The 14,646-nt window shown below is 41.7% G+C and overlaps 2 protein-coding genes across 2 annotated transcripts in view; one reads left to right on the top strand and one right to left on the bottom strand.

The window, feature by feature from the left end:
* PTCD2 (pentatricopeptide repeat domain 2) overlaps nt 1–3,937 on the bottom strand; it is a 37,666-nt gene extending 33,729 nt beyond the window's left edge. Inside the window, exons 1-2 of the mRNA XM_010380269.2 lie at nt 3,810–3,937; nt 2,065–2,157 (exon numbers count right to left, since the gene is read on the bottom strand). Coding sequence (XP_010378571.1) covers nt 2,065–2,157; nt 3,810–3,921 — 205 coding nt within the window. The 5' untranslated portion in view covers nt 3,922–3,937. The remainder of the gene's footprint in view (nt 1–2,064; nt 2,158–3,809) is intronic.
* A 103-nt stretch (nt 3,938–4,040) lies between these two features.
* The window catches only part of MRPS27 (mitochondrial ribosomal protein S27), a 98,593-nt gene continuing 87,987 nt past the window's right edge, over nt 4,041–14,646 (top strand). Inside the window, exons 1-2 of the mRNA XM_010380264.2 lie at nt 4,041–4,179; nt 10,429–10,506. Coding sequence (XP_010378566.1) covers nt 4,107–4,179; nt 10,429–10,506 — 151 coding nt within the window. The 5' untranslated portion in view covers nt 4,041–4,106. The remainder of the gene's footprint in view (nt 4,180–10,428; nt 10,507–14,646) is intronic.

Genomic DNA, 14,646 nt, shown 5'->3' with positions numbered 1-14,646 from the left:
GTTGACAGGACTTTAAACATAGCAGTCTGACAACAGAGCAGATTGGCACTGCCTATATTAATTGCCTTTCAGAACATGTACACAACTGCCACAGCCTTATGAAGACTATGACAACTGGAAATCACAACTGGATGACATGAAGCCCTAACTGCAAACCTCACATAGATCTAAAATACCTGGGGTAGAAAGAAAAGACTGAAGTGAAATCTAGATTGAGCCTACTCAACTGGGGATAAATATATTCCCCCCATTCCAAAGGTTTATTTTTTCTGCCCCATATATGGTATTATATAACAGTACAATTAGTGGAGCAGCAAGAGAACACTGATTTCTGGAGGACTGAACTGTGAGGGAATGGAGGCAGAAAGTATCAGGATGGGTACAGTGGCTCACGCCTGTACTTTAAGAGACTGAGGTGGGATACTAGCTTGAGCCCGGGAGTTTGAGACCAGCCTAGGCAACACAGTGAGACCCTGTCTTCACACACAAAAAATTAAAAATTAAAAATTAAAAATTAGGCGGCATGGTGGCACTGTAGTCCTAGTTACTCAGGAGGCTAAAGCAGGAGGATTGCTTGAATCCAGGAGTTTGACGCTGCAGTGAGCTATGATGGTGCCAACTGCACTCCAGCCTAGGTGACAGAGCAAGACTGTCTCTTAAAAAACAAACCAAAACAAAGAGAATGTTAATGTGTTAATGAGGAGTTCACAAACATCTGGCAGTGAGAGGAAGGAGAGCTGGGTCTATAGCTTAAAAAGTCAGTAGGGACACCAAGAGTTATTTAAAAAAAAAGGAAAGTTTTGGATGTGTTCATAAAGAGGGATCAAGCGGGTCCATCCACAATCCCCAGGGACCACTGCTGCATCCACACACAATAAACAGTATGAAATGCTGGGAAGAACTCTATGTGCAGGAGGGAGAGAATGAAACAACAAGCTTTCTCAGCTGCTGAAAGGAAAAAAGACCTAGGGTGGTTTTCTTGCTTTTAGCTTTTAATAACAAAAATTTTCAAACATACCCAAGAAATGAAAGAACAGTATAATAATCCCCCTCACTGAGTGCCATTACCCAGCCTCAATCATTATCAGTATTTTGTTGATTATGTTTCCTCTACTCTGCAATCCCCAAACACACTGGATTTTTTTTCAAAGCAAATCCCAGATTTATCTTTTTTTTGAGACAGGGTCTCACTCTGTCACCCAGGTTGGAGTGCAGTGGTGTGATCACAGCTCACTGCACCTTAGACCTCCCAGGCTCAAGCAATCCTCTCAACTCAGCCCCTGGAGTAGCTGTGACTACAGGCATGTACCACCACGCCCAGCTAACTTTAAAAAACTTTGTAGAGATGAGGTCTATGTTGCTCAGGCTGATCTCAAACTCCCTGGCTCAAGCAATCCTCCTGCCTTGGCCTCCCAAAGTGCTGGAGTTACAGGCATGAGCCATCATGCCCAGTCAAATCCTAGTTTTGGCAGTCAGGTTTCTCTTGTTTTTTAAGAAATTTTTTATTCGACTGACTTTTCTAGCAGAGTGAAAAATGTCAAAACATACCATCACACATAGTACTGTTTTGTTTCATTTGATTTCATTTATATATAGATATGTTTTCGTGTACTGAGATGCAGCATAAAATGCATTTTTCACCGAAGGTTACATCAAAAAGCTTGAAAGCCAATCATCTCAAGTTCTTAAACTTCATTATGCATATGAACGATCTGGGGCCTTTCTGTCTGCATTTCTATCAACCACCCAATAGACGCTGATGCCGCTGGTCCTCAAAGCACACTTTTAGTGGCACAGATCTAGACAAGAACAATCGCAGCACTAGCTTTAATATTTCTCTGGGATCGTAAGAGAAGGAATAAGAGGAGAGCTGTAGACTTTCTAGCAGCAAAGTAGGAGATGCAAGATGAATATAAGAGTTCACTATGAAACTAACAATAAATGGTCTCAACTTTTTCTAAGGCATAATAAAGTCACTGAAGGAGACACTGCATAGGGAGGGATAAATACAGAGAAACTTAAATGACAGATAAATTACAGAATTAACAAAATAGATTCCATTACCTTTAGTGCCAGGAAGACTGCATGCAACAGCCACTTTCTGTTGCTGAAATTCTTTTAATTTCACCACATTATCTGTAAGTAGGTATCTTTTAGCTAAAAATCAGACAAAGAAAAAAGTAAAGTCATTTTGACTGTTTCGGAAGTTAGCAAATAACATGAGTAGAGCTTGACTGCCTCTAATTAACATCTATTATAAATAATCCATTAGACAGGTACAAATATGACTGTACAAATATAATTCCTGGGAAAAACCATTTATGAACTATCAGAGAGTGCAAATCCTCAGCAAAACAGGTTTTACTTGTGTGTGTGAAAGAAGCTAGTGATTAACCATAGCTAGTGAGAAACCATGTGTGGGGACTGGTTGACAGGAGGTTGGGATTTGAAGTACAAATGAGCATTCGCCATCTGGTTAAAGGGTATCAAGGGCATTAAAAAAAAACTAATAACATTTAAATGCAAAATAGGCATATTTAGTTTTGGTTTATTCAGGGAGAAGCATAGAGTAGTGGAAAAAGCTGCAGCGTGATCACTGGAACTCCCAGTTTTGTCCTCTGTGAAATGAGGGGGTTAAGGCCTCTCAGATGTGGACTCAAAATACATCTGAGATACATGGAAATCACTGATCACAGCTTAGTAGATCTGGGAAACATCATCCTTTCTTTAGATCCTTGGCTATGCATGACATAAAACGGATGAAGCTTGGCCAAAGAATCACGCACTAACAGAACTCTCTGAGCTGCAGTAACAAGGTAACAATAAAAATTGCTATTTATTTACAGAAAGGCAGTCCAGTGAAGTGGTTAGGAGTAGGTCTCTCTATTGTTGGTTGTGTTCAAATCCCGCCTCTAACAGTTCCCTCTGACCCTGGACAAATTACTTAACCTTGTTCCTCCTCTGTAAATGGAGAAAAGAATGGTACTTCTCTTGCTGGGTGTTGTCTAGAGAAAAGGAATTAATGTATATAAAATACATTAAAGTAATGCATGACAAACATTTTTACTATCACTAGCATCTTCAAATTTAACTCTTTTCATAGAGATGTTAAAGGATAGTTTTGAAAAATGAAGAAACGTGCTAAAGTCTTTTAGATTGTTAGCAGAACTGAGACTGCTTAAGACCTCTGCTCCCAAACTCTGCAGAAAAGAAAAAGGACGGGCGCGGTGGCTCACGCCTATAATCCCAGCACTTTGGGAGGCCGAGGCTGGTGGATTACGAGGTCAGGAGTTCGAAACCAGCCTGCCCAATGTAGTGAAATCCGTCTCTACTAAAAATACAAAATATTAGCCGGGCGTGATGGCGCACGCCTGTAGTTCCAACTATTCGGGAAGCTGAGGCAAGAGAATCGCTTGAACCCGGGAGGCAGAGGTTGCAGTGAGCCGAGATCCTGCCACCGCACTCCAGCTTGGGCGACAGAGGGAGACTTCGTCTCAAAAAAAAAAAAGAAAAAGAAAAATGTCACCCAACGCTAGAGGGGTGTTCCTGAAGACCAACGTCGCCCCATATGAGGGTGCACTACAGCCCCAAGGTCAAGACCCCAGCAGTCCTTCGATTTGCAGGCACTGGGGGTATCCACGACCTCCAGGGGTCACCACTGCCCCCACGTGCAACTAGAGGGCGAGGGTGCGCTCCAGGCCAGTGAGTGACTTAGGAGCTGTGGCTGCTCCAAAGAGACGCTAGCTGGGGTCTAACACTCCCTTCTCTCCCATCCCTCCCCTCTTTCCCTAGGCTAAGGCCGCGGATACCTCCGAGAGGGCAGCGGCAGCTGACAGAGCCGGAGCCTCCCACCCCAGGATACACCGAAATCTGCAGTGCCTGCAGGAGAACTCGACTCAAAGGCCGAAGTGCAGCAGCCATACCGTCTCGGACTATACCAACTACCGGAACCGGGGCGAGGAGGCGGAGCGTCGGTCCTGACGCCGAGGGCGACAAACGGGATTCGTCCAATTTTGGGAGCCCCGAGAGGTCGAGCTGTAACCCCGCCCCTTCCGCCCCGTCCTCTGTCCGCAACCCGTTGGCCCTTCGTTTTGGTACGCTCCAAGATGGCTGCCTCCATAGTGCGGTGCGGGATGCTCTTGGCGCGGCAAGTGGTTCTTCCTCAGCTCTTCCCTGCAGGTTGGCGGGACAGCTTCTTTAGGCCCCTGATTATTCTGTTCTTTGAGTGAAGGGAGCGGTGGGCTTTCAAGAGGAAAGGAAATGTTTCTGGAATCTGATTGCTAGGGACGCCATTTGGTGTGTTTGGTAGTGCAGAAAAAGGAGACAAGGTCTCTGATCCGTTTCCTTCCCTAAAATAACAGTATGTGCCTGTCCAAAGGTATGAAGAGCGGTGGAAGGTTATATAGCCTGAGGGAATTTGCGTATGATTCGCCTGATTTAAGGGGTGGTCGTGCTTTTGCTGACCACGAAACCCAAATGTGCGCCGGGCGCGGTGGCCCATGCCTGTGGTCCCAGCACTTTGGGAGCGCGAGGCGGGCGGATCGCCAGGAGTTCGAGACCAGCCTGGCCAACATGGCGAAACCCCATTTCTACTAAAAAATACAAAAAATTATCTAGGCATGGTGGCGCGCGCCTGTAATCCCAGCTACTCGGGGGGCTGAGACGGGAGAATCGCTTGAACTCGGGAGGCGGAGGTTGCAGTGAGCAGAGATCGCGCCACTACACTCCAGCCTGGGCAACAGAGCAGGGCCCTGTCTCAAAAAAAAAAAAAAAAGGAAAAGGAAAAACCCAAATGTGTCCATTCCTGGGGCTGGGACATTTTTCTCCCATCTGAGGTTTCTTTAGAGGGACGTCTGATAAACATTTTTACCACCACCACACTTAGCCGGACCCCTGGTCTTCGTGGAAGAATTTTTCAGTATTAATCTCATTTTATGACTTTGAGCACAACTTTTGATTGACCGTTCTTTTTTTTTTTTTTTTTTTTTTTTTGAGACGGAGTCTCGCTCTGTCGCCCAGGCTGGAGTGCAGTGGCCGGATCTCAGCTCACTGCAAGCTCCGCCTCCCGGGTTTACGCCATTCTCCTGGCTCAGCCTCCCGAGTAGCTGAGGCTACAGGCGCCCGCCACCTCGCCCGGCTAGTTTTTTGTATTTTTTAGTAGAGATGGGGTTTCACCGTGTTAGCCAGGATGGTCTCGATCTCCTGACCTCGTGATCCGCCCGTCTCGGCCTCCCAAAGTGCTGGGATTACAGGCTTGAGCCACCGCGCCCGGCCTGATTGACCGTTCTTTGCTATAGTTTTCCACGTGTAGATAATAAATGCTAATAGTTACTTGTAAAGTACTTTGATATCTGAATTAAATCGCAGCCCACTCAAAGCCTGCATAGTAGATCTGATAATGAAAACATTGGAAAAAGTTTTAAAGTATTTACAGAAGCCAAATTTGCAGTGATTCTAACCATATAATCCAGACAGACATATTTGATAAAAATGCAGTAATCACAGTCGATTTTTCCAGTGCCGCTTATCTTCCCTTTCCAACGTACCTCCCATCCTCTATTTTTTAAAAAAGCACTCACTTCTTTAGGAACAGCAATTAAACATCAATGTGAAACCTCATAGTTGGCCACCAGTTAGTTTTCTGAAGATTAAGTGGCAGACCTGGTGAAAACGTTTAACGTCACACATTAGGCAGTGTTATGCACAATGCTTGCCACCTTAGTAAGAATTAGCTGTTGTAGCTATTATCTGTTCATGTGGTTTCCGTGAACAACTACACACAGAGGGCATTCTGGGAGTCCTGTCTTTCTCCATTATCACCACCCCAGCCTTTTTTTTTGAGATGGGTTTTGTTCTTGTTGCCCAGGCTGGAGTGCAATGGCGCGATCTCGGCTCACTGCAACCTCTGCCTCCTGGGTTCAAGTGATTCTCCTGCCTCAGTCTCCCGAGTAGCTGCAATTACAGGCATGTGCCACCACTCCTGGCTAATTTTGTATTTTCAGTAGAGAGGGGGTTTCTCTATGTTGGTCAGGCTAGTCTTGAACTGCCGACCTCACGTGATCCACCTGCCTCCGCTTCCCAAAATGCTGGGATTACAGGCGTGAGCCACCGTGCCCAGCTGGCCTAGCTTTTTAATCTCGCAGTTCAGAACTCTTGAGCAGTGATCTAGATATTGTCCTTTCTGACTTCAGAATATAGAAGGGTGATTACTTATGCTAGAATGAAGCATATGCTAGAATGAAGGCATAGAGAGTAAGAGATAATAAGTAGAGAGTAAACAAGTCACTGGTATCTGGGAGTACAGTTGGCTTCCTTATCCGAGCATTCTGCATCTGCAGATTCAACCAACAGCGGATCAAAAATACTAAAAAACAAAACAAAACAAAACTTAACAATAAAAAATAATACAACAGCAAAATAATACAAAGAAAAATACAATATGACAACCACTTACATTGCATTTATATTGTATTAGGTATTATAAGTAACTTAGAGATGACTTAAAGCAGCTTGTCCAACCCTGAGTCTAGGACAGTTTGGAATGTGGCCCAACACAAATTTGTAAACTTTCCTAAAATATTATGAGATTTTTAGCATTTTTTGTTTTTTTGCCCATCAGCTATCATTAGTGTTAGTGTAGTATACGTATGTGTGGCCCAAGACAATTGTTCTTGTACCATTGTGACCCAGGGAAGCCAAAAAATGGACACCCCAGACTTAATGCAGGAGGATGTTTGTGGGTTATTTGCAAATACTATGCAATTTTATGTAAGAGAACTTCTGCATTCTCAGATTTTGGTATTCAATGGGGTATCCTAGAACCATCCCCCTGGGGCAGGAGAATTGCTTGAACCCTGGAGGCAGCACTCTACTACACTCCAGCCTGGGCAACACAGTGAGACTCCATCTCAAAAAAAATAATAATAAATAAAATTAGGCTGGGTGTGGTGGCTCACACCTGTAATCCCAGCACTTTGGGAGGCTGAGGTGGGCGGATCACCTGAAGTCGGGAGTTTGAGACCAGCCTGGCCAACATGGGGAAACCTCGTCTCTACTAAAAGTACAAAATTAGTCAGGTGTGGTGGCGCATGCCTGTAATCCGAGTTACTCAGGAGGCTGAGGCAGGAGAATTGCTTGAACTCGGAAGGTGGAGGCTGCAGTGAGCTGAGATCGCACCATTGCACTCCAGCCTGGGCAACAAGAGTGAAACTCCATTTCCAAAAAAAAAAATAGAAATTAAATTAAATAATTACAATCTTTTCTTAGTTCCCCTTTTGAAACCGTCTTTGGAAACCTTATTGTTGTCTCATTATTTAATCTGTATAACTCAAATTTAGATATATTATTCTAGTAAAGATCTGTGCTCACAGTAAGAGAATGATTGAACTGTGTATAAATTCACACGAATGTGTTTGTATTTGTTTATTTGTTTGAGTTGGAAAGTAGGTAAAGAATAACAACAGCATTCCAATATTGTGTTTAATCAGCCCCCATGCTATCTAGTTATGTTGGGCTTTTAGTCTGCTGTGACCTCAGCATAATTATCTGTCATTTTTTCTGTTTTTCTGTTTTGTTTTGTTTTGTTTTTGAGACAGAGTTTTGCTCTTGTTGCCCAGGCTGGAGTGCAATGGCACGATCTCAGCTCATTGCAACCTCCACCTCCTGGCTTCAAGCGATTCTTCTGCCTCAGCCTCCCAAGTAGCTGGGATTACAGGCATGCACCACCACGCCTGGCTAATTTTTAGTAGAGACAGGGTTTCTCCATGTTGATCAGGCTGGTCTGCCCGCCTCAGCCTCCCAAAGTGCTGGCATTACAGGCATGAGCCACTGCACCTGGCTGTTTTTCTATTTTTTTAAACAAGGTTATTAAGGTATAATTCACATGCCATAGAATTCATCCATTTAAAATATACAATTCAGGCCAGGCGTGGTGGCTCACACCTCTAATCCCAGCACTTTGAGAGGCCAAGGCTGGTGGATCACCTAAGGTCAGGAGTTTGATACCAGCCTGGCTAACAAGATGAAACCCCGTCTCTACTACAAAAAATTATCCGGGCATGGTGGCAGGTGCCTGTAATCCCAGCTACTTGGGAGGCTGAGGCAGGAGAATCACCTAAACCTGGGAGGTGGAAGTTGCAGTGAGCCGAGATCACACCATTGCACTCCAGCTTGGGCAATGAGCGAAACTCTGTCTCAAAAACAAACAAAAAAACAACAAATGAAGTATACAATTCAAAGGTTTTAGTACAAAGACAGAGTTCTGGAGCCATCATCACAAGCAATTTTAGGACATTTTCATTATCCCAAAAAGAAATTCCATGCCTATTTGCAATTGCTCCCAATTTCACCTCTAGCTTTCCTGATCCCCACCTTTAGCCCTTAGCAACCATGAATCTACTTTCTGTCTCTACAGACTTGCCTATTCTGGATCCTTCATATAATGGAATTATATAATATGTGGTCTTTTGTGACTGGCATCTTTTTTACTTAACATGTTTTCAGGGTTCATCCATGTAGCATATATCAGTACTTCATTTTTTTATTGCCAAATACTATTCCATTGTAAGGATAGACCACATTTTGTTTATCTGTTCATCAATTGGTGGATATTTGGGTTGTTTCCACTTTTTGTCCATTATGAATAATACTACTGTGAACATTTGTGTACAAATTTTCCATGGACACAAGTTTTCATTTTTTTTGGTTGTAAACTTAGGAGTGGAATTGCTGGGTGATTGAGTAACTCCGTGTTAACATTTTGAAGAGCTGCCAAATTCTTTGAAAAGCAGCTGTACTGGCTTATGTTCTATCTAGTAAGGTATGAGTTTCTGGTGTCTCTGCATTCTCCCCAGCAGCTGTCATTATCTGTTTTTTGATGGTGGTCATTGTAATGAGGATCATTCGTTTTTCCAGGTGATTTTGTTTTGCATTTCTCTAATGCAAATTATGTTAAGCATCTGTCCTTATGATTATTGACTATTTGTGTGTGTATACATATATATTTTACTTTCTTTTCTTTCCTTCTTTTTTTTTTGGAAACAGAGTCTCACTCTGTTGCCCAGGCTAGAATACAGTGGCATGATCTTGACTCACTGCAACCTGTGCTGCCTGGGCTCAATCGATTCTCCCACCTCAGCCTCCTGAGTAGTTGGACTATAGGTGCACGCCACCATGCCTGGCTAATTTTTGTATTTCTTGTAGAAAAGGGGTTTCACCATGTTTCCCAGGCTGGTCTTGAACTCCTGAGCTTAAGTGATCCACCCACCTCAGTATGTATATGTTTTTAAAGGTATACCTGTTTAAATCCTTTACCCATCATTCATTTGGGTTGTCTTTTATTTTTGAGTTGTATTTATTGAAATATTTTGGATACAAGTCCTGTACTGGATAAATGTTTTGCAAATATTTTCTCCCATTCTTTGGGTTGTACTTTCACTTTCCTGAGATTGTACTTCGAAGCACAAAAGTTTTAAATTTTGATGAACTTGTCATTCATTCTTTCTCATTCACTCCTTGAGCTCATGTTTGTTAAACACTGCCAAAGGCTAGGCATTGTGCCAGGAGCTAGGAATGGTGGTATGCTATCTTGTATGTTACCTCAGCTTTGGCTTAGTGAGTTTATCTTTAATTTACCACTAGGGTGCTGGCTCATTGGGTAAGATACTACTCTTTGCTTTATGTGAAATGAGTGAAACCTGTGGATCTAAGATGAAAATATTTTTAGGCATAATAATTATAAGGCATTTAATTAATGAGTTAAGCAACAGTTAGCAGTTGTTTTTGGTTCTAAGAAGGTGTTCTAGGGCTTGCCCGGGTTATAATTTACTAGCAACAAGTGGCTCCTAGTCTTAAAGTTATAGGAACAAAATTATCAGCAGTTTTATCCATAAATTTATGAGCATAGCACAGTGGTGTGTGTCTGTAATCCTAACTACTTGGGAGGCTGAGGCAGGAAGATCGCCCAGGAGTTCTGGGCTGTAGTGCAGGGTACCGATCAAGTATCCACATTAAGTTTGGCATTGAAATGATGATTGACCCCTGGAGCAGGGGACTACCAGGTTGCTTCAGGAAGGGTGGACCAGGTTGGAATCTGAGCATATCAAAATTCCTGTGCTGATCAGTAGTGGGATTGTGCCTGTGAATAACTACTGCATTTCAGCCTGGGCATTATAGCAAGACCCTGTTTATGTAAAAAATTATTGTGAAAATTATCAGTTTTTCTGCATCTTCCACTTGGTAGGGACTGAATGTATGTTGTTCTTCACTGAATTGTCAACTATGCAATATTGGTTGCTGTACTGTATTCGATTTTTTAAAATATATAATCTATATTATAGTTGAAAGGATAGCAAAGATATATTTAATAAAACATATAAAATGAACCTGTTGTAAAACCATGTGTGTCGAAATAATTGTCTATTTTCTCAGGTAAAAGATGCCTGCTTTCTGCAGCCTATGTAGACAGCCACAAATGGGAAGCAAGAGAAAAAGAACATTACTGTCTTGGTATGTACCTATTGGACGATTATATGTGTCATTTTCAGTCACTCCGTATGTCTTCCATCATTTATTCATATAATGTATATATGAAATTATGCTTTTATGATTAGTCAGATCAGATAAGTATGTTTTAAGTCTTAAACAATTAGACTTTTATACATGGCAAAATCATTTTTATCCTATTCATTTCTAATATTTCATTTTCACCTCCATGAGGAGGAATTTGAGGAGCTGCCTCAAAGGAAGTGTAAACAGTTTCTTTCTTTTGTTTTTTGTCCATTTTTACCGTATGGTTTCCATGCAGCCTGTCTGTTTTACAGAATTTCGTATTTTATATTTCATCCTGTCTTATTGTCAATCTCTTTATTTTCTTAACTCCTCTTGTGGTCTTCAGAGCCCTTTTTGACTCTATTTCATTACCAGGTGACAGGTTTGAAGGCAGTTACAATCTCATGTAAGCCGTTTAGGCAAATAGTTGGTTAACATCTTCCCAGGCTTTGGGCTTGTAATTATACTTTCTTTTCTCCTGTTCCTTATGTCATATTACACAGACAACAGCCTGTCTTTTGTAAAATACCAAGCCCCAAAAGAAATCACTGACTCAATGAGCAGTTTTTAAAAATGTACATACTTTAGACTTTTGGTACTGCCTGCCCTTTGGTATATATAACATCATCGGAACATTAATAAAGTAAATAGATTGGTGATAGTTTTATGAGACTGATGTAATTTTTGGATCAATTCCTATGCTGATCTAATATATTCCCCCAGATTTCTTTTGCTGTTTTTTGGGCTTATGTCAGTTAAGAATAAAGTCCCCTGTGTTTATGGATTTTTCCCATAAGTGCAGGAGACATTGCTGTCTGTAATGGTACCTTACTGGGGTTTTCAAAGATCTCATCCTTTTCTTTACTGATGATGTGATTGCACAAGCAGAGTTGATTGTGGCTCTGAAATGGGTGTATGTGCACAGGCCAGCGAAAGCAGAGCTGGGGAAGATCTGAAGATAAGTAATCGTAGCTTCTCCATAAGAAACTTACATTCTGATTCTCTCTATGAGAGGCCCAGGGTAGCCTTCTTGTCTCTTCTTTTACCGTCTTGAAACTGAATTCATAGTTAATATAATCTATCTATACTTACTGTTTTAAAAATCAGTATATGACCGGGTGCGGTGGCTCACACCTGTAACCCCAGCATTTTGGGAGGCTGAGGCGGGTGGATCACAAGGTCAGGAGGTCAAGACTAACCTGGCCAAGATGGTGAAACGCTGTCTCTACTAAAAAACACAAAAATTAGCTAGGCACAGTGGCAGGCGCCTGTAATCCCAGCCACTCCGGAGGCTGAGGCAGGAGAATTTCTTGAACCCGGGAGGCAGAGGTTGCAGTGAGCCAGATCGTGCCACTACACTCTAGCCTGGGCGACAGAGCAAGACTTGGTCTCAAAAAAAAAAAAAAATCAGTATGATTCCTTTGCCATGATACAGAGGAGAAACAAAAGGGGAGTAACTTAAACAATATGCATTTCAATTTGTAAACAAATGTCTAGGCAAAACTATACCAAGAAACAATGAAGCAGGTAAGTATTGCATATAAATGTGGAATAATTGTAGACATGGAAGAAGAGTAGATGGGTACAGATGTGGTATACTGGTGAATTCAAATACCAGGAGTGGCAGTATCATAATGACATAATTTTATTTATAGAATGAACAACTCTTGGTAAAGTTCTGATTGATTCAAAGGTCTGTCTTCCCTCAATATAGAGTTGCATTTATGGAAAATTCACCTTATTTTCCATAAAAAAATACTTTGCTTATATGAAAAATGGAGTTAGTTTCATTAATTATAAACGGGTTGTTTTTGGTGGTGTAATTGTTATGTCACAAATGGCATGGCAAATTTTTTTTATCTTTTAATTTGGAAATAATTTTGTTGTTATTGTCGTTGTTGAGACAGAGTCTGCACTGTTGCCCAGGTTGGAGTACAGTGGTGTGATCTCGGCTCACTGCAACCTCCGCCTCCTGAGTTCAAGTGATTCTCCTGCCTCCACCTACTGAGTACCTGGGGTTACAGGTGCAAGCCACCATGCCTAGCTAATTTTTGCATTTTTAATAGAGACAGGGTTTTGCCTATTGGCCAGGCTGGCCTTGAACTCCTGGCATCAGGTGATCCACCCGCCTCAGCCTCCCAAAGTGCTGGGATTACGGACTTGAGCCACCGCGCCCAGTGGGAAGTAATTTATAAAAATAATAACTCATAAAAACTGCAAAGAACTCCTTTATATCTGTCCTAGTTTGTTTTCTGTTGTTTATAACAATACCTGAAACTGGATCATTTATCAAGAAAAGGAATTTATTTCTTACAGTTAGAGAGGCTGAGAAGGCCAGTGTTGAGGGGTGGCATCTGGTGAGAGCCTTCCTGCTGGTGAGGACTCTGTAGAGTCCTGAGGTGGTTCAGGGCATCACATGGCGAGGGGGCTGAGCATGGTAGCTCAGGTCTCTCTTCCTCTTACAAAGCCACCAGTCCACTTCCATGATAACCCATTAGTCCATGAATGGATTAATTCATTCATCAGGGGAGAGCTCTCATGACCCGCTGGCCTCTCAATACTGTTACACTGGGGATTAAATTTCAACATGAGTTTCAGAGGAGACAAATATTTAAACCACAGCACTACTTTTACTCATGTTCACCAGTTGTTACCATTTTGATTTACTTGTTTTTGCTTTCTCTCTCCTCCTTCCCCGTGTATACACACTTTCTTTAATCATTTGGCAGTTTGTTTCATATATTATAGCTCTTTAATCTGAATACTTCAATGTACATTACCTGAGATAAGGATATTCTATTGTATAATCATAGCGCAGTTACCAACTTGAGAAATTTTGACATTAATATCGTACTTTACTATTCATATCCCAGTTTTGGAAATTGACCCAATAATGTCTCTCATAGCGTTTTTCCTCATCCAGTACAGGATGCGGTCTAGAATAATAGTTCCTTATCCTTTCTTTGTTTCTTATGACATTGTCCTATATATTTTTAAAGAATTCAATCTCTTTGTAATAGAATATTCCTCTTTTTTGGATTTTTCTGTTATTTTCTCATTGTTATGCTTCCCCAGCCAGAATACGCTCAGTAATGCTGTGCCCCTGCCAGGGTATCACATGTAGACATACCTGATACCTTATGCCTTCACTGGTGATGTCAACTTTGATCACCTAGTCAACTGTGTCTGATTTCTTCACTGTAGAGTTACTGTTTTTCTCCCTTCTGATTAATGGGCTGTTCTTGAAGAGACACTTTAACACAATGCAGATACCTGTTGCTTATCAAAAGTTTGCTCTTAGATTTAGCATCCATTCATGGCTTTAGCCTGAATCAATCTTTACTATAATGGTTGCAAAGTAATGGTTTTCCAACTCTGAAAATTTCTCCAGATTTACTAGCTAACACTCAGTATTCTACTATAAGCAAGAACTCCTCCTTTTCTCTCATTTCTTTCTCATTTATCTGTTTATTATCATGCATTATGTTTAAATCATCAATTTGTGAATTTTTTTAATGATCATTACCCTCAATTATTTTGATAGTCTAATTATCGCAGACTTGGCTGATAAAAGCCCTTTTAAGCTGTCTTCCATTTTCCCCCAACCCCCTCTTTTTTGATAACTTACTTTCTCTCATATAACAAGGTGTTTCAGGCTCACTGTGCACCTTTCCTGGCCTACCCCTGGAATCAACCATTTCTCCAAGGAACTCTGGTTACTTTTGGTGAGGAATGGCAGTAGAAACCAAGATCTAGGTGCTAGGTGTCCTTTTGCTACTGTGAAATTTTTGCTTCTTGGCCCATTCAGTGGACAGTTCTGGAAAAAAAAAATGAATGCACATACACATAAACACATACATGTACACATAGGCATGTACATATACCGTATATATTTTGCAAATACTGAGTTCACACCAATCCCAAGTTCATCCCCATGGGATTCTTCTTGCCTTGCTCCAATCCATATTTGTATCTCCTGTCTTCCATACGGAGAGCTCTGGCTCCCACTAGAGACAGTGTTTTGATGTACGGGACAGTCTCAGCATTGCAGGTCATCTGAATTCCCTGTTTTCTGTCCATTAAGTGCCAGTAATGCCT

This window comes from Rhinopithecus roxellana, chromosome 3 (genome assembly GCF_007565055.1).
Source record: "Rhinopithecus roxellana isolate Shanxi Qingling chromosome 3, ASM756505v1, whole genome shotgun sequence".
Lineage (NCBI taxonomy): Eukaryota > Metazoa > Chordata > Mammalia > Primates > Cercopithecidae > Rhinopithecus > Rhinopithecus roxellana.
This window is presented reverse-complemented; position numbering and strand designations above follow the sequence as displayed.